The following is a 21,014-nucleotide window of genomic DNA, read 5'->3' as shown; positions in this document are numbered from 1 at the left end:
ATTATTTCATCAATATGTTGTTGATTCTTACCTCCAAGTCGAAGCTAATAATTTGAATTATATAAAATTAAACCAATCAAAATTACGTGTAGAGGAATATTCAGGGCTTATGGATCATATTTCTAAAGCAAATGATAATACTAATTTACCTCTAGGAAGAGCCGTTATTTTGCCTTCTTAATTTCAGGGGTCCTAAAGAAACATGCGTGAACGATATCATGATGATATGGCTATCGTTTCTAAGTTTGGTAAGCCTGATTTATTTATAACTTTTACATGCAATCCCAATTGGAGGGAAATTAAAGAAAATCTTTATAAAGGACAGAACCCTTCGGATAGACCTGATTTATTAGCTAGAGTTTTTCATTTAAAATTATCTGAATTATTACACTATATTATTAAAAAAGATTTCTTTGGCAAATGTTCGGCGTATGTTTATACCATAGAATTTCAAAAGAGAGGATTACCTCATACTCATCTGCTCATTATATTAAGCGAAAATAATAAAATTGAATCAACCGAGTGTATAGATAATTTTGTTCTAGCTGAAATCCCAGATAAAAATATCGAACCCCGATTATATAATATTTTAACTCGCTTTATGATACATGGACCATGTGGTATTTTGAATCCTCACTCACCATGCATGGAAAATGGTTCGTGTACAAAAAAATTTCCGAAAGATTTTCAAAAAGAATCTCAACACAATGCGAATGGATATCCATTTTATCAACGTAGAGATAAGGGTTTTATTCATGTCGGAGGTAAGCCAGTTGATAATCGATACGTAATCTCTTATAACAAATATCTATTATTAAAATTTAATGCACACATAAATGTTGAAATATGTACATCAATAAAATCCGTCAAATATATTTTTAAGTACGTTTACTAAGGATACGACTGCGCTAATATAGATCTTAAAACTAATTCGCTTCAATCTCATGATGAAATTAGAATGCATATAAATGCCCGATATGTAAGTGCATGTGAAGCCATGTGGAGATTATTAGAAAATCGTATGCATGATCGATCTCACGGTATAAATCGATTAGCAATACACTTGCCATTTCATCAACCGGTATATTTTATAGAAGGACAAGAACGTCAGGCATTAGAGAAATCTGCCAGCAAAAATACTACATTAACTGCCTGGTTTGAATTAAATAAAAATGATGTTAATGCCCATCAATATTTATATGTCACTATACCATATCATTATACTTTCAGCGCTAATAAGTGGAAACTTAGACAAAGACAAAACAATATAATTTCAAGGATGTATACTGTTGATCCTAAATCCGGAGAGAGATTTTTCCTACGTTTACTATTACTTCATGTTGTTGGCGCCACAAGTTTTGAATATTTGAGAACTGTAAATGGAGTTTTATATAATACTTTTAAAGAGGTGGCTTTTAAAAGAAATTTATTGGTTGATGACAAGGAATGGGAAGCATTTATGGAAGAAGCGTCAACATTTTTAATGCCCATACAGTTGCGTCAATCTTTTGCCTTTATTTGTATTTTTTGTCAGCCAGAAAATCCAAATAACCTCTGGGAAAAATTTAAAAAATATTTGATAGAAGATTTCGCACATACCCATACAGATTCTATTGCAATTAATATGGCCTTATCAGATATAGAAAAGTATTGCACGACCATGGTTTTCGTAGTAGTAATTTCAATTTGCCTGTTCCTACTTTAATAGCTCAGGATGATTTTTATAATAATTATCTTGAGGCAGCTGAGGCATTGAAACTAATTACTAAATTAAATTTTTTACAAAAATCAGCCTTTGATTTAATCGTTCAATCTATCGAAAATAATGATTTTCCTCAGCGTTGAATTTATATTGATGGTCCAGGTGGATCGGGAAAAACTTTTTTGTATAATACCCTAATGTGCTACATTAGAGGACGCAACCAAATAGTTTTACCGTTTGCAACAACAGGCATTGCCGCTATTCTTTTAAAAGGGGGTAGAACAATACATAGTGGATTTAAATTACCTATTCCGATTGTTGATAACTCTGTATCTCGCATGAGTCTTCATTCCCCTGATGCTACTGTTATTAAAAGGTCCAAATTAATTATTATCGACGAAGCCACAATGATGACTAAATACGCTTTACGCTGTATCGATAGATTACTTAAAGATATAATGCAAACACAGTTCCCATTCGGTGGTAAAGTTATATTGGCGGCGATTTTAGGCAAACTTTACCTGTCATTCCAAACAGTTCAAAAGCATATATTATTGAATCGTGTCTTAAGTCTTCTGATTTATGGGTTTATTTTAAAGTTATCCACCTGAATGAAAATATGCGGTTATCTTCTGAAGATGTTGAGTATAATTCCTGGCTTTTGAATGTTGGAGAATCTTTATCAAATGTTTCCAATCCTTTACTCCCTCCAGATTCGATTGAAATCCCAAATTCATTATTAGAAAATTCATTAATCAAATCAATATATGGAGACTCCATACAAATATCTGATATTAACCTATTTTCTAAAAAAATTATATTAACCACTAAAAATAACATAGCCCTAAATTTAAATAACGAAATTATTCAAAAACTACCAAGAAATTCTAAGATATATCTTAGCGCTGATTCTATACAAACAGATAATCCTGAGGATTTACTTAATTTCCCCATTGAATTTCTTCATTCTCAAACCCCATCAGGAATGCCTCCTCATATTTTAAATCTTAAAGTTGGGACAATAATAATGCTTCTTCGTAACATGAATCCCAGCAGAGGCTTATGCAATGGGACACGACTTCTTATCAAAAATTTACATGATAATTTCATAGATTCTGAAATATTATCAAGGACGCATAATGGCCATCGCGTTTTTATTCCTCGAATTGATCTTTCCCCGAGCGATTCCCGGTTGCCTTTCATATTAAAAAGACGCCAATTTCCTATAATTCCTGCTTTTGTTATCACTATAAACAAAAGTCAAGGTCAAACATTCGACAATGTCGGCCTCTTTCTTCCTGAACCTGTGTTTTCCCATGGTCAGCTCTATGTCGCTCTAACACGTTGCTGATTAAAAAAAAATATGAAAATAAAAATATTACCTACAAAATACCAGGGCACACTTTTGAATGATAATAGAGTATTTACTCTTAATATCGTATATCAGGACGTAATTCTGTAGCTTCAAGTTAATTCATCAAAAAACGACATTACATCCACCAAAAACATCATAGACATGATACCAACATCATCAGTAAATTTTATTTTATACTTCCAATTTACACGTTTTCTTTCCAGTTATTTCCGGCAAGTTACGAGCAAGGAAATTGTCGAGGAACAATATCGAGGAACATTAGCGAGGAACATTATCGAGGAACATTATGAAAGAAATAACGAGGAACATTATTGAGGAACATTATGAAAGTTATATTAATTATTATAATTATTGTTTTTTTTAATCAAAAAGGAAAGAATTATTATTATTATGGTTTTTTTATCGAAAAGGGAAAAATTGTTTATTATTATTATTATTGTTATTTTTATTTTCGTTTTGTGATGAATAACGATGAGGGGGTAGAAAGTGAATATATAATGGAAGCAAAAGAAATAAAATTATTATGATATGTTTTATTTTGTAAATTTTAATTGATGTATGTTGCGTGAAAGAAATAATAAAAGGAAATAAAAAACTTACCGTAAGTAAAAATAGAAAAAAACAAAATATATTTATATATATAAAACAAAAAAGGATAATAGTAAGAAACCATTTCAATATAGGAGAATTAAGACGATTTAAATAGAAATGAAATAAAAAAACGACACTACATCGACCAAAAACATCATATACACGATACCATCATCATTATCAATAAATTTTACTATGTTATATTTTTTTATATGGTTACAAATGTATATGTGTTGGAACCCCATAATCGTTAAGTCTTAAGGTATACACAATTATTATATTTCTTATAATTCATATCTTTGTCTCTTTTTTTCTATTTCTTCCTTCTTTTATTCATTCAGTGAACAGAAATGCTGACTAACAGGAGCTCTGGTGGATAATGTAATATTTGGGGTTCCAATAAGAGACATTGTTTCCATGTAATAAATCTTAATGATTGGGTAAAATTTTCTTTTATCTTTTAAATGTGAGCAAGGTGTATATTTGTGTCCTTTATTGACAATAAAGAAAATATCTCAAGCACCGGGATGTCTCGACTATATTTAAGAACCTGGGAGCCCTAATATCTATCATCCTTTAATAGATTGAGTTTTTAAAGATATAAAAATAGTTATAAAGGAGAAAATTCTAATTCCCCGTCATTCTTGACGGGTTATTAGCTAGTTTGAGATAAAAAATTAAGGATATAAAATTAATTTATGGAAAATTAAGTATTATAAATAATTATAACAAAAAATAATCGATTATCTTTATTGAATGAATATAAAATTTAATTATTAAAGGATAAATTATATTAATAATAATTATACAAAAAATAGTAAAAATATTAATAATTTAGTAGTATAGAGTCCTTTTAAACTATATAATTATTCTTCATATCCAAAAAAAAACTAAATTGAATCTCATTTTTATCATTTATAATTTGATAATTCTCAATATTCTCATAGCAGGTTAATGACCATTAAATTTCCTACATAAAAAGAACCCAAACAAATATTATTAAACTCTAAAGATATTGTTTGAAATATTTTGAATTTGTATAAACAAGTACAATAATTTCGTTGCATAAACCTATAAACGCCATTTCAAATTAAAAAAATATTGATTGATATCTATCAGTTACCTTGATGTTACACATATGTAGATCATCTTATTTTATAGAAGGCAGAACAATCCATATTCCAAAAAGTATTATGTTCTCAGCAATTAAAGAAGAGAATCTTAGTGCCCCCGTTACTGAAGAAAAATATGAAGTAGAAAGCGATGACGCCGATGATGTTAAAAAGGCTGAACAGAAATTTAAGGCAAAATATCAAATTTCAAACAAACCTTTATCCTCAAACTTTTTACAAAAGAGATTACAGAAAGGGGTATTGATTTATATAGTTTTTGACGTGTAAATGATTAAAACTTATAATTAGTAAATATATATTTTTAAGCATATTATTAACTCATCCAAAAAATATTATTCTATATATATATATACAATTTAAGCAATTCAAATGGTTTATTTAAATATTTATTGACCAAACTATTTCTTTGCAAGGTTTGACTAAACAATATATTAATGCAAATTCATTTATCTTTGCAAGGTTATACTATATAATACATCATACAAACATTAAATAGTCAAAAGGTTTATCAGGTCAATCTGACCTGAAAAATAGTCAGTTATTAAAAGATTGGTAATATCTTGTATTCAAACCTTATTTTGGCAAATTGCCTGGATTCATAATTCTCTTTAAAAATGAGGATCATGATTGTGTTATTTTTATAAATGAATAATCCTTTAATTTTTTTTTGAATTTATATTTTATATGTAAAGATAAAAAAATTTAATTCAAAAACTTTAAAATTTATTCAAAAATTATGATAAGCTTTTATTAATGGAATGAAAAATTAATGTGAAATATTTTTTTTGAATAAAAAAATTTAATTTAAAAACTTTAAAAATTATTCAAAAATTATGATAAGCTTTTATTAATGGAATGAAAAATTAATGTGATTAGTATTAGTTTTTCTTAAAGTTTTGAAATTTTTTAAACAAGGTTTGAAGACCATTTTTACATTATATAAATGAATAAAATAAAATTTTTTCAAAATCAAATAAAATAATTAGAAATATATCAAACCTGGTCTCAGCCAGATGATCCATTTTTATTTGGTCTATTCTTTTTAAATAGCTGGATTGCTTCTTGTTTATATATTTATTTAAAAAAATTTTTGAATTTAATAAACAAAGTAGTTATAACAAAAAAATCAATCTTTAGATAAATAAAATATTGAATAAATATATTTACACTACTGTTAAAAATATATTAGTGCTGCAAACATTTCTTAAAAAATTGAATGTGCTCAATGTTCATTGATAATAGTGTGTTCAAGTCCAACTCAAAAAAGAAATGTGTTAACATTCATGAACATGTTCACATTTGTTCTAACTTTATGAATAAAAAATTTAATTTAATATAAATAAATGCCTTATAAATTTTTTAAAATATATTAGCCTTATTTAAAATTAGTTTTATTTTGATACATATAAATACAATATAATATAAAGAATAAAAAATATTTCATTTATAAAAAATATTATCTTATAAATTTTTCAAAACTTTTATGTAATAAAATTTAATTATTTGTAAAATATAGTGCTATAGGCATTACTACAAAAAAGAAACATGTTATCGTTACTTGTTACGTCTGAAAAAGGGAACGCGTTACTGTTACTCATTACCTTTTTAAAAAAGGAACACGTGTTTCTGACTATTTTAAAAAGTAACGGGTTACTTATTACTTAAAAAATTAAATATTATATACAAAAAAAAATTTAATTTTTTCCTTAAATATATATAATATAAATAAAACTATACAAAAAGAATATATATAATAGGCTAATAGTGTGCACAAATTGAACTCTGCAACGCAGCGTTTCAAAATGCAAACAATGTATTTTAAATGCATTCGTTCAAATTGAGCACATTTCCGTTTTTCATTTTAAATTATTTTTTAAAAGACAAACTTGCTTGCTTTTTTTGAAACTTTTTAAATTTTGAAGTGATAAAATTCTTCTAAATTGTAAGAATAATAATTATTAAATGATATAACAATATTTTTAGAAGATGAAATTACCAAAAGGTTTGCAGAAATGCTGAACTCTTTTTCATGAGAAATTTCAAGTATCAGCTGAATACGGAGAAAATAGGAAAACCTACTTAATTAAATATGCATGTTATTTATTTTATTGGTATAATAACTACTTGGAAAATAAAAAGTAGAGCTGTGTCAATCCTCAAATTCTGTTCTGATGTTACTACAAAGCTTATCCAATATTGATCCAAAATTTATATTCATTTTACTTATCATCTATATTTGTAAATCCAATGTTTTGGAAGAAAGCCCAGCTGGGATGCTGTAAAGCTAATTTATATTTTAAATTTATTTATATTTTATTTAGGCATTTTTTGAATGGCCTTGATGTTATAAAATATATATATATATACTATCTCACGCAAGACAAATGATATATCACCACAACCTGCCAATGTATCTCCATTAGACATATTTAATAGCATATAAATTATTTGTTTTTTATAAAAATGTATTGTATGTATTTTATATATTTTTATAAACTTTTAATAAATGTTTGTATCATGTTGTAAGATATTAGAATTGATATTATTTTAAGTTTAAGGTTCATTCCTCTAGATTTTAAATAGCTTAATGGGCTACACCTAGAATAGTGTCCAAATTAAGATTTAATATATTAAATAAATTTTTTTTAATATTCAATTTATTTATTTATATCATTTAATAACATATTGATAATTGTCTATAAAAATTAAATATGTAACACAATTTAATAATTTATAAAATATTTAATCTCTGCTAAGTAAGAAAGGTCTTGTAGTGAGGTTTATCATTGTTGTATCTGTATAATTATTTTGATGAAAACATAATTTTAAAAATATAAAGATATATGGTGTTTAATAATTTTATATAAATTTAAATATTTAGTACCTATATCTAATTTTTAATAGAAGTTTTATAATATGTTTGTAACATGTTGTAAGATATTAGAATTAATATTATTTTAAGTTTGAGGTTCATCCACAAGATTTTAAATAACTCAATCTACACCTAGAATAATAGTGTCCAAATAAGGATTTATTAAATAAATTTTTCTTAATATTCAATCTATTTATTTATATCATTTAAAACATAATTGTCTATAAAAATTAAATATGTAACACAATTTAATATAAAATATTTTCATAAATAAATTTAATACAATATAAAATTTTAATAATTTATAAATTTTTATATTTGTCTTTAATAATTTTTGATTCCATTGAAGTAGAATTATTTCATCTGCTAGGTAAGAAAGGTCTTGTAGTGAGGTTTATCATTGCTGTATCTAATTTGGTTGATTAGCAGGCAGATCAAGTGTATGGTTCACCAACTATTAATATATTTTTAAGATATAATAAAATTAATATAATGTAACCTCTATATAAAGAGTTATTTTTAAATACTCGACCATCACTCTGCTTTCCATATGCTCCCACATCTATATAAATAAATTTTCTGTTAATGTCTGTTAGGGCTAATAGGTTAATTGAAAATCTATGCTTGCAGTTAAAAAATTATGAGCCACTATTAAGAGGGCTCTTGATATAGATATGTTTTCCATCTATAGCCCCAAAACAATTTGGGAATTTTGATTGAAGCAGAAATCTGGGAAAACTAAAGATAAGAAAATATTAATCTTGATTTATTATAATAAATTTACCCTTTCCCAATCATTTTTATTAGGCCTAGTCATGTGAATATGTACAGCAGCATTCCAAATTGCTGTGCACACTGATTTCACAATATAAGCTATACAGGATTTTGAAATCCTTGAGCTATAAGCAATTTGTGCAAATTATACACCATAAATACCTATTATATAAATAATTAATAATGAATTAAATTTATTTTACCTCATCTTGTATAATTATAAAATTGAGAATGTGTTTAATCGCCTTTATTATTTATATATTCAGAAAAAAAGATTTCTTTTAACATATATTTGAGATGTCTTGCTCCTCTTCCTTTCTTTATTTTTTTTAAGGAAATATAAGGCAAGTAATTTTTTTTGTTTTAAATTTAAAGGTTTAATATTAAAATTAAACTTAGCACATCAATTTAAACAAGGCTGCGTTTACGTTTTTATATATGCGTTTTGAAACGCTGCGTTGCAACGTTCAATTTGTGCGCAATAAGATCTTTTTATAAAAAAAAATTTTCATATATATTATTATAATATAAATAAAATTATACAAAAATAATATATTATATATAAGATAACATATTTTTGTTATAATTTTTTATTTATTTTTAGCAACAATTGATTTTCAAAATTTTGATCAGTCAAACAAGAGCACCTAGTACTCACCACAGCTTTTGCTGTACTTAACACACTCTTTCTACAGTTGAAAATGGCTGTATTTCTTCTGTTACAAAATTAAAAATAATTCATCAACAGCTTATTTTGCTATTTTTATTTTGATGAAGATGGATTCTGCAACTCAAGAAGTGTGATTTGATTGGCTATAAATTTTTTTAAAATTACTATTCAAATGCTCATTAATCTCTTTCATTTTTGAGGAATGTATAGTCTATAATTTTTTAATTAAAATATTATTAATGCCTGAATTTTTTATTGAAAATAACTTAGCTTTTTCAATAATTGAAGAGAAATCTTTTAAAAATTTAATTGCATTATTTAATCCCACACTAAGTTTATTGTCAAGGAAGGAAAACATTAAAAATTAAAATTATGATTACCAAAGAAAATTTTTCAATTTCTTATCTTTTTTAGAATTCGGAATTATCATTTAAAAAGGAATCAGGAAAAATATCTAGGTTCAGTTCTTTAAAACAATATTACTTTATAGTTTTATTCCGTATATATATATATATATATATTTAAAAATACATATTTATTTAAACAAAGTTTTTTAAAATCACTATTTTATTCTTAAAACTTATTAACAATTCGAAGTTAAACCAAATAGCAATACTAAAACAAAAAATAGAAGATTTTGTTTATATCCAATATAAAATTTTGAACCAATACCAATATTTAGTTAATCTTGTGTTTTTAATGTTGGTTCCCAATATTATTGTAATTTAATTGCTTTTATTTTAATTCATGATTAAGTTTTTCAAATATTATAAAAGAATACTTCTTTTAATGGATATTTTATAATACCCATGATTTAATATTTTATTATTAAAGTAATGTTTAAAATAATAGTATATTAATTCATCTTTTACCTTCATATTCTTTTTTAAGTTTGAACTATGGGACATTGATTTTGAAATATTTGCGTTGGGACATAATTTACATTTACAAAGTGTAGACTTTGTACCCTTAATTTTCTTTATTGGTGTAAAATATGTTTCAAATTGGGGCCAGGGAAGTGTTAAATCATCTTCAAAGTACTATGGACATAATATTCTTAAAATAAATTATAAGATAGAATAATATTATTATTATTAACATTTACTTTGAATTTTGATTGAATATTAATTAGATTAACATTCATCTGAAAATTTAACAACGAGAATTAAATAAAAATGAAGGAATGGGTTGATATGAATTAAAAACTCGGCTTAAATTATTTATATTAAAAAATAAATAAAAGTAATTTTATAGTGCAGAAAAAATTTAAAGTAACGAGTAACTTTTGGCGTTACCGTTACTTGTTACCTCTAGAAGAAGATAACGAATGGCGTTCATTTTCTTTAAAAAAGTAACGAAATCAGTAACGACGTTACTTTTTTTGATGTTACTTTATAGCACTAGTAAAATATAAAAATTTATAATATTAAAAATTAAAATTGACTTTAAAATAATAGCTATTAGATTATAATTTCAAAAAATCTCTTTAAAAATAAATAAATTCTAAAAGTTATTAACTATTTTATATCTATTTATATAAAATTTAATGATTTTTACTTTATATATCTATTATAATAATCATAATAATTTATAATAAACCTATTATAAAACTTCTCCATTATATATTAATTTACAGTACAATTTTCACCATATCTCTTAGGAAGTTTATATTCCCACATTGGACATATATTACTCGATGACATATTGACCAGTGACTTTGACAACCATTTTTAAAATGAATAAAACATGGCATAGAGGTTAAATAGATTGTATACTTTATACAAATCTAAATTTTAATGCCCTAGCCGATGAAACCCTTTTCCCCTTTTAACAAATCTTTAAATACTCAAAATATTTTTGTTCTAAAATAACAAATTTTATATAATTTACAGCCCTTAAAATTCTCCTTAAGAAAATGCAAAAATTATTTAAAAAATATCTTCAGTGTCGTGGTATTTTCATTAAAACAAAAATTATTTTGAAAGGTACCCCATTTAAAATGATGAAACTCATGAAATATATTCATTAACAATATATTTGAGTAAAAATATTAATGGAGGAAATAAGAATTTAAATTTATTTGGCTTCTTATAATAATGATAAAAAAATCAATTATAAAGGGCGTTTGAAATGATGAAACCATCAAATATGTTTATTTCTAATATATTTAAATATTTGAGCAAAAAATATTAATGGAAAAAATAGGAATTTAAATTTTATTTAGTTTTTATAATAAATTAATAAATTATAGAGGGAGCTATTTTTAAAGTTAATTATAATATATTTTATAAATAAAAATTAAACATTAATATTTTCTATAAAAAATATTTAAAAATACATATTTTTGTACCCCAATAAAAAGGTAATATTATTATAATTACTTTCTTTATAGATAGCGCCTTATATAATTGCTTTTATTATTCCTAAAATTATAAAAATTAAATTTAAATTCCTATTTCCTCCATTAATATTTTTTACTTAAATATTTAAATATATTAGTAATAAACATATTCGATGAGTTTCATCGTTCCAAACGCCCTTTATAATTGATTTTTTTATTCTTAAAATTATAAAAAACTAAATAAAATCTAAATTCTTATTTTCTCCATTGATATTTTTACTAAAAAATATAAATATATTGGGAATGAACATTTTTCATGAGTTTCATCATTTTATGTGGCACCTAATTTGTTTGTTATACCAGAAGTACTACGACAATGAATATATTTTTAAAATAATTTTTTCTTTTCTTAAGGAAAATTTTAAGGGCTATAAAATGATATAAAATTTGTTACTTTAAACCAAAATTATTTTGAGTATTTTAAGATTCGTTAAAAGTGGAAAAGGCTCTCATCTAACAATTTTGATTTTTATGAAATATACAATCTATTTAACCTTCATGCTAAGTTTCATCCATTTTAAAAATGGTGGTCCAAAAATCACGTTATTTTGGTCAATTTGTCATGTATTTTGTATGACTTAATTATTTGCAAAGTATAAATTCATTATTAGGCTGAGTGGATTTTCCTGCATAATATCGTGACCTTAATGTCCTTATAAATCTTTCCTCCAACCCGTTCATCTTTAGATGTTACTACGAACTAAAGATCTACTTGATCCCCTTACTTTTATAAAATCTCTATAATGAAATCAGTCTGATATTTAAAATTTTTTAGAATTATATTTTGGACATGTTTATATTTTTATATTAAAAAAAGCATATTTATTTTTTTATAAAGTTTCGAAGTTTTGCTAATCGAATATTTTGATATTTTGGACACAGCCTAAAAAAAGAAAATTGCTGACTTGACTCAACCTCAACCTCAACATAAAATTAATTTTATATCCACAATCCGACCAAAAAAATCAAAATGTAAATTAATTTTACCTTTTTTGTTTGATTTTTTTATGAAATAATCTTAAAACGGAATTGTAAAATATATAATAAGGTTGAGTCCAAAATCTATTTAAAAAAAATCGAAATTTCAAAACTTCTTAAATTTTATGAAATCTTATGTTAAATTTCAAAATGTTTTTATAGAATTATATTTTGCCCTAACACTCGAGATTTTACTGAGCCCGAACCCTTTAAAAATTTAGAGTTCTAGGATTTAAGAATTTTTCTTTTAAAATTCTCAACATTAAAAACATTTTTTTTGTCAAAATCATTTTTATAATATTTTATATAAAAATTTTACCACCATATTTTGATAATATATAATAATATTATGTTTTAGGAATATTTAATGTTGTTAGTGTTGTTAAACGGTTCGATTAAGCCAATTTTAATTTATTATAATTCTAACTAATATAATATTAAGCAAGCCTCGAGATTTAGTTTATAGATGTCTAAACATCTATGAGCAAATAAGCTCATGCAATTTTTTTCGGATGAAATATTGGGTTAGCCGTTTTTAAAATTCAAGCTATTTAACAACACTAATTGTTAATTAGATTTTTAAAATATTATATTTATGTAACAAAACAAATGTAAGTAATCAATGAGGAAGGAAGAGTAGATCTAGGAAAACTTCTTGGAAAGAAGACCGCCATTGAAGTATATGTACTTAGCTTTAAGGATAATTGCCAGCAATCTTAAGAATAAGTCTTCTCTAGGATTTACCAGAGGGCTTGCAGATGTGAGATCTTAAATCTTTGAAGTTTAGGTAGTGGAGGACGAAAGAAAAAAAAACAAAATCACAAAAATAGCTTTATTAAATATAAATTGCATTAGGCATAAAATATTTTAATTTTAACATTAGATTTTGGAAGATATCATGATATTTATCATATAAAATTTAAAAAAACAAATATAATTTTTTAATTATAATTATGATAATAAATTATTTTTATGGTATGTATATGTTAGCGTCAATGTGTTTTTTCCTGCAATGTGTTATTTTTTCAACTTTTATTTTTTAAGCGCGTATTTAAATCTCTGATTTTACCGGAAATGTATGCTGTCATGTTTGGAATGCCTACCCTATGAATTTAAGACAATGTTTCCATGAACTTTTATACTTAATATAATTTTTATTAAATTTGCCTTATATATTTTTCATATAAATTATAAATGACTCAAATGTTAACAGAAAATTGTCTACAATTCATAAGATAAGTATTCCAAACATGATAGAATACATTTCTGAACCCGATTTTTAAATAATTAATATTTCTATTTTTTACTAAATTTAAAAAGTCCTTATTTTTCTAGACTCCAAACCCTAAACCCAAACCTGGTTCATAAATTTTTTATTGAACTCGAACCTGAACCCCGTTTGGAACGAGAGCATTTTTATAAAATAACTATTTTTACTCCTTATTGATACATTATTTCAATTAAATGAAAGATTTATTAGTCACAATTTTATTTTAAACAGCTTTTATTTTCTTTTTCCGGTTGAGTCTAAGTAGATACCCTTGAAACGCGGGGAGGATATTAAGAAAATCTCAGAGTTTTATTCTGATGAATTATCAGGATCGTATGATAAATTACTTTGTGATGTCGAATTTTGGTATAAAAATTTTGACAGAATAGAGTACTCTTTGAGACCAAAATATGCTTTGCAGGCCCTTTTCATGTATAATTGCACTTTAGATTCCCTGCCTAATATCAAAACATTTTTATCTTAGCTTCCGATTAGACTTGCACTAATGAAAGGTCTTTTTCAACTTTGAAAATGTTAAAAACCTATTTAAGAAATAGCACCGGTGAAAGCCGTTTAAATGGATTCGCAATATTAAATATTTATAAGGAGATTATTCCAGATAAAAATTTGATTCTAGATGAATTAATCAAATCTCAGAGAAAATTAGACCTCTCTTTATAAATTCAAATTATAAAATTGCTATATTATTATAATATGATCTTAGTCATAAAATTTTTATATTCATAATATTTATATATTATACTATTTTTAATATATATATTGCATTTGCACTAAGAATTAGTGATCTGCATTGGGTCTAATTTTTCAAGCCCGGCCCTGCCCGAAATTATTTTAAAAAAGTTTTGCCTGCCCGAACCCGAAATTTTTTTTTAAAAAGTTTTGTCGGCCTGGCCTAAATTTATTTAAATATAGAAATTCATTTTTATAATTACTCAAAATAAAAGATATATGTTATATGGCGTCTAGTTTTTATAAATAAAATCAAATATTTTTATTTTACATAAAAAATTTAACATAAAATTGATATATTTAAATATATTTAAAAAAATTTTCAAGGCCCGACCCAACCCGACTCGAATTTTAAAAAAAAATATTAGGCCCGACCCAGCCCGCGATTTTCCTACTTTTGCAGATCTCTAATAAGAATTATTTTTTTATTAATATACTCATTTGTATTAATTATATTATAATTGTTAAATTAGATTTTTAAATACCGCACAAGAATTACTCATATTTTATTGTAATTCTATTTTTTTTAAATATAGTTATTTAAGAATAAATTTTTAATATAATCTGTATAAAATTTATACATTTTGAAATTTATTATGTTGTATAAATAATAAATAAAATCTATAATGAAATTCTCTGCAAAATTTTGTTATATGCAAAAATTTAATTAAAATAATTATTTTTAACATAGAATAAGATAAATTGAGTGATCATAAAAAATGGGAAGTTTGGGGGGCGATTTTATTCTTCTTTCTACACCGAATGGATTGAATTAATTTACAATTGACTAAACATTGATAAAATTTTCAGAATAATGCTTTCAGTCGCGTAATAATCATAAATTTGGCCAAAATTTTGTTACTAATATTTTTTTCATTTATGCTGGCTACTATAGTAGTTAGACACCAATAAAGCACAAAATTGGGAAATTTTTAACCCCCCCCTACATGGATCAATCCTGGCTACGCCACTGGGAACAAGCGTTCGCAGCCCTGATTTTTATATTTAAAAAAAAGCTTCTTTTTTTTGATAAAGTTTTAAAAGTTTGCGAATTTGATTTTTTTAAATTTTGTAAACAGCCTGATATAAAATCAAACTTTTATTTATAGATATCACTAACGTAAATAGCCTAATGTATACGGGATGGCTAAAAAAATAACGCTAACATAAAATTTAAAATGATTTTTTGCCTTAGATTTTCTACTTTTCTTTTGAAATAATTTTTGTCAGATCCTGTCCGATCGGATTTGTTTTCAAATTATTTGGTGTATTTAAATATTTTGTAAAGGTTTAACCCATACATTAATATCACTATTAAATTCAATATAATATACAATATCTTTTTAATTATATATCACTTATAGTAATATATTATTATTTAGAGTGTAGCTTATGGAAATGGGAGAAGGGGCGGGGTATCTAAGAGTTGAGTGAAAGGGGTTATTCATTAAAGAATTAGGATTTGAGATATTTAGCAGAATGTGTGGCTCTAATTTATGAGAATGTATAGTTTAGTCAAACCAAATTAAATTTGTAAATGAGTAAAAATTTATCTCATCCAACTATACAAGATATTTTTAAACCATATTTCTTTAATCTTCTAGCAAAAGTTTTTTGATTCCGGTGACTACAACATGGCTATAGCTAGCAAAAACAAATCCAATAAGGCGCCTGCTGACATAACATTAAACAATTCTAATACCATGGTTTTTAATCCTAATATCTCTTCCCCTAATAAATTGATTAATAACACGGTTTCAAATTCAAAAATAAATGACGAATCCAAAAAAAAAAACTTCGAAAATGTAATCATATGTGACAAGGGTACTTGTGTTGAACAGGGTGTTATTGATAATTTAACCTTACACAAAGAATATAGAGAAGATTTAGATTTAAATAATATAAAAATCAATTCTAGCAAGAAAAAAGTTGCTGATATACCTATCAATTCAAACTCGGCCTTTTTTGACTCTTCTAATAATATCGTGAAGGAAAAAACAGAATTGAAGGAAGTTAATAAAAGAAGAGAAAGCACTTCGCTAGGCCATGAATCAAATCCCGGCCTCGACAAAAATTTAGAAGACATAATGGGAAGGGTCATTCCAACTCCTGAGAATGTGCCTGCTCGAAAAGCTAGTATACCTATATTGCTAGGCAGCAACACTATTGGCTTGCCAGCTTCACTTAAATCTACCCAACAATCTCACCCACATTTGACAGTTTATAACCATAATCAATCTCATAGACACTCTTCACTTCAATAATATGGATATCTAGTGGAGCAAACCATATAAATGTTATTGTTTTTATCCCTTATACTATATTCTAATTTGTATTTCTTATTATATCGATAAGAAAGGTAAACAAAATTAAATTATAATCAAATTTTGTAACCCATTTTCTTAATATTTAATGGAAGGATTTTAAATTGTTTTTTTTTAAAAAAATACTTTTTATAAATATCATTGAAAAGATTTTTTTGTGTATTTTTGCAAAATTCTATTTTTATAAATATTATAGATGGCGATTTATAAAATCAATTTTCTCCCTTTATATTTAATATAATATGTTAATTTTTTTATTGCTACACCTATTCATAGATAATTCGTAATTTTAGATATATAAAATAATGTTTCTTTATCAATGACTTAATTAACATAATAAAATTTTAATTGGAATCCTCTTTATTTTAAATCTTTCATATATGATGTATTTCACAACAAAACAATTCAACCAAATTTTTTCCCCATAACTCTGTCTAATTTAAATCATTAAGATAATAGAGGCGAAATATGATAGGTTGAAGATTTAGTTCATTTATAAAACTTTTCTTTACTATGACCATTTTAGTTTTATGAACATCAATTTGTATGTCATTTAAAAAACCAGGGTTGGGCAGTATTGCAAATACTTGTATCTTAAATACACGTTACTTTTGTATCATATCGTTCATTTTGAAAAAATATCCTCTATCTATTTTCTTAAATGCTTTTTTAAAAATGAGCATCTGTATCTTTAACGATTTAATATGCAGAAGATACATAGATACTTTTTATTATTTTTTGATTTCGAGTTAAACTTTTAAACATTTTTATAAAATTTCCCACCAATAATTATTATCATCTTAATGATATTCTCAAATGATGATTTGTTTAATTTTTTTTAAGGTTATATATCATTAATATTGATAATAAAATTTAATAAATATATAATATAAATAGATTTAAAAATGCTTATAGTTTTCTGCAGCTTCAATACATCACCAATAATAACTTAAAAGATAATTCTGAGATATACTAAACCATTAGTAATACCTATTGATCACCATTTTAAATCCTTATTGTAAAATTAGATGGATGGGTTGATGATGATAAAAAATATCTTTTGCTTAAGATGAAGCACATGTCATTTTTAATATACACTGATAATGCATCTGACCAGTCTACAATTCATCCTCTTATATTAAAGAGGATAATTATTTTTGTTTTAATAATATACTTTTTAAAAGTAATAAGGATAATGAAAGGGAATTATTTAATTATATTAAAGACGATTGTCCTGGTACCAGAAACTAACATAAATTAAAGCACATTAAAGATATTTTTTAAAGTATACTATTTTGCCTTCTACAATCCCAGTTAAATCGCTATTTAGATTTAAAACTTGTCAATTGACACATAAAAAAAATAAAATAGAATTTTTAGTTATTTGTAGGGCTGTGCCGATCCACATATTTTCACCGATCCGATATTGGCTCAAAACAAATCCGATACCGATTCGATTTGTATTGATTTTTCACCACCCCCTTTGAATAAAAGGTAATTAAGAAATCAATAATTTTTTATGCAAAAATATTATGCATTTAATTTAATTTTTTTATTTCTACTATAATTAAAAAAAGTTTACGAATATTGATAGTATTAAATGAATTTTTCATTATTCCTCCCCGTGAAATTAGAATAACGCATTTTGCAAAATTATCTTTGTCTTTTGTAATATTTCCATAATTCAGATATATTTTAAAAAATTATTTTATTTAAGGTATAAATAATGAAATTGGCTTTTTTATTTAAAAAGATTTAAAATAAATAAAACTTTGGTATAAAAAATTTTTTAAAATATATTAAAAAAAATAAATAAAATTTGTCCATATGCATTGTTTAAAAAAAATTATTTCGAAGATATTATTAATGTAAAATAAATATACATAAAATAATATAAAAAGAAAAGTAAAAATATCGGATCGGTTTTTTTACAGATATCTACCCGATCCTATATTTTTGGAAGACGCTAAATATCGATGCCGATCCTATCTGATATTTAATATCGGCACAGCCCTAGTTATTTGTATCTTTTTAATTACTTTTATAAAATTTATCAACAATTTTTTCATATAAAATCATAATATACACCCTATATAAAATTATATTAAGTAAAAAGAATATAAATAGAGTGTGTTGTTAACCATTATATTTATGTCTTGATTTTTTAAACACAATGTCCAAAAATATACGGTTTCACATTATGTCGGTTTTTTTAAAATATCTTTTTTAAGTATCTGTATCTCTATCTAAATACACTTTTTAATTTTTTATCAAGTATCTGCATCTTGTATTTTATTGAACTTTTTGAAAAAGTATATTATATCAAGGGGTGACCACTTTTTGGAGGCCGATCCGATCCGATATTCCAGATATTAAATTGATATCGGCCGATAACTGATCCGATATTATATCTAATTTTGTATTCTGTAAAGATACCCGTTTTAATTTTTAATATACTTTTTATTAGTACAACATCTATAATTTTACTATACCATAACATATGTCATTTAAATATAATCAGTTATAGTTTATATTCAATTCACTTGCTATTATTTATATAATAAGTAATAACATTAATCTATTTACATAATTAGTAATAAACAAATATATTATGAAATTTGAAATTAATATATCGAAGATTTCTTTTTAGAAATACCAAAATTTCCAATTTATCAGAGATCGGTCTGCGGTGATGGGGACTGTTAATATCACTAGCATCACTAAAAACAGATTCGGAAGAAATTAATGAACACTTTTTTCAACAGAATGCGAAAAAAAACTGCAGATTATTTATTAACTAATTATTACTATTAAAAAAATTATACAAAAATATATTTCGATTTTATTTATAAGAAAATGATTTGGTTTTTTAGATATAACTTTTTTAAAAGCGCCATTTTATATCGGATCGGGAAATTTTATAATATTTGCCGATAACCGATATTTTAAAATGGGCGAAATATCGGCCCGATCCGATATAAAATATCGGTACATCCCTAATTATATCTATATCTTTATTACTTATATTTAAAGAGTATTTATACCTGTTATTTTTTTTTAAAATTGCCCATTTCTGCAAACAAAACTAGTATTTTTGAATAATCGAATTTAATGCATTCCCAAGATATTTCCATTTTTGTAAAAATTTGTCAATTTTTGCTTTTTATTTGCTCAGTCCATACAACTCTGAGAGGAAAAAACTAAAATCGCTTTTACTTACCATGAGGTCATGTAAATTTCAAAATAATTGAATGACAAAAGAGGTCTGCCTATGCATTATGCTTATCCCCATTTAATAAATGGGCGGAGTTAGGTATTAAACAGAGTTTTAAGGGAAATTTAGCGAAACAGGTAATTTATTTTTAATAAATATTTTAAAGATCAATATTAATATTTTTCGTGTTTTAAGCATATTATTTAATGACAAGTTGTCTGCTTACGTATTATGATCCAATTAATGGACTGAATTAGGTATTAAACAAAATTTGGATCCATAATTCGGACCTGGGACAAAGAATGTACATATAAATTTCCCGTGAGACTGAGGAAAATTTGGCGAAAAACATTTTTTATAAAAAAATATTTTATAATCAATATTATTTTTTTCCATGTTGAAGTTATCCTATACTTTAATAATACAAAATAAAGTATATATATATATAAATATATATATATTCTAAAATACATACCCAAAGAATAATTTAACTTTTATTTTATCTAATAATAACACATGATCTAAAACAAAAGAATACAAAAGGTTATCTATCTCTTATTCGAAATCAATTGAAAAACATCTATATCTGTCAATTACATATCAACAGATATAACACGGCCCCCTTTCTTTAGAAAATCAAACTGGGGTAAAAAATGCAATTTACGCACATATATATATAATCAAAGTATGTCTACATAAATTCTAATAAATGATCAAATATAATTATAAAAATTATTATTTATTTTCTTTAATTTTTTTTGTAGGTTCCAGGAAGTTGCATATTTTTTCTTGACCATACATAATATTTCAATTGTGCTGTTGATTATCATTTAATTTGACTGTATGTATAGATTGATTTATCCATTGTGGTCAGTCATTCATGATCATTCTATCCTAAGCTTGGTATTATTAATCCAACATCATCGTAGTTGATTGGTTGGATTATTACGAATAGTAAGT

The 21,014-nt window shown here is 24.7% G+C and overlaps 3 protein-coding genes across 3 annotated transcripts; all 3 read left to right on the top strand.

The window, feature by feature from the left end:
* The first annotated feature begins 202 nt into the window (after positions 1 to 202).
* On the top strand, positions 203 to 1,705 carry LOC135924355 (uncharacterized). The gene is made up of 2 exons (XM_065459412.1): positions 203 to 764; positions 897 to 1,705. The coding sequence occupies exons 1-2, from the start codon at positions 203 to 205 to the stop codon at positions 1,703 to 1,705; spliced, it is 1,371 nt and encodes a 456-aa protein (XP_065315484.1).
* A 616-nt stretch (positions 1,706 to 2,321) lies between these two features.
* Positions 2,322 to 3,053, top strand: LOC135924354 (uncharacterized). The gene has a single exon (XM_065459411.1). It carries the CDS (start codon positions 2,322 to 2,324, stop codon positions 3,051 to 3,053), a length of 732 nt encoding a protein of 243 aa, XP_065315483.1.
* A 1,733-nt stretch (positions 3,054 to 4,786) lies between these two features.
* On the top strand, positions 4,787 to 17,116 carry LOC135923451 (uncharacterized). The gene is made up of 2 exons (XM_065458199.1): positions 4,787 to 5,038; positions 16,121 to 17,116. Exons 1-2 carry the CDS (start codon positions 4,796 to 4,798, stop codon positions 16,778 to 16,780), a joined length of 903 nt encoding a protein of 300 aa, XP_065314271.1. The 5' UTR covers positions 4,787 to 4,795; the 3' UTR covers positions 16,781 to 17,116.
* Positions 17,117 to 21,014: the final 3,898 nt, after the last annotated feature.

The sequence above is a fragment of the Gordionus sp. m RMFG-2023 genome, chromosome 2, assembly GCF_954871325.1.
Source record: "Gordionus sp. m RMFG-2023 chromosome 2, tfGorSpeb1-WG-v2, whole genome shotgun sequence".
Classification (NCBI taxonomy): Eukaryota; Metazoa; Nematomorpha; class Gordioida; order Chordodea; family Parachordodidae; genus Gordionus; species Gordionus sp. m RMFG-2023.
The sequence above is the reverse complement of the archived record's forward strand: the minus strand, read 5'-3'. Positions and strand labels throughout refer to the sequence as shown.

Bases quoted from the DNA above. Each gene is read 5' to 3' on its own strand.
- LOC135923451 (XM_065458199.1), top strand. From the start codon at position 4,796: ATGTTACACATATGTAGATCATCTTATTTTATAGAAGGCAGAACAATC. The intron at 5,039-16,120 runs GTATTGATTTAT...TTAATCTTCTAG, and splicing joins AAAAGAGATTACAGAAAGGG to CAAAAGTTTTTTGATTCCGG.
- LOC135924355 (XM_065459412.1), top strand. From the start codon at position 203: ATGCGTGAACGATATCATGATGATATGGCTATCGTTTCTAAGTTTGGT. The intron at 765-896 runs GTAAGCCAGTTG...ACGTTTACTAAG, and splicing joins GGGTTTTATTCATGTCGGAG to GATACGACTGCGCTAATATA.
- LOC135924354 (XM_065459411.1), top strand. From the start codon at position 2,322: ATGCGGTTATCTTCTGAAGATGTTGAGTATAATTCCTGGCTTTTGAAT.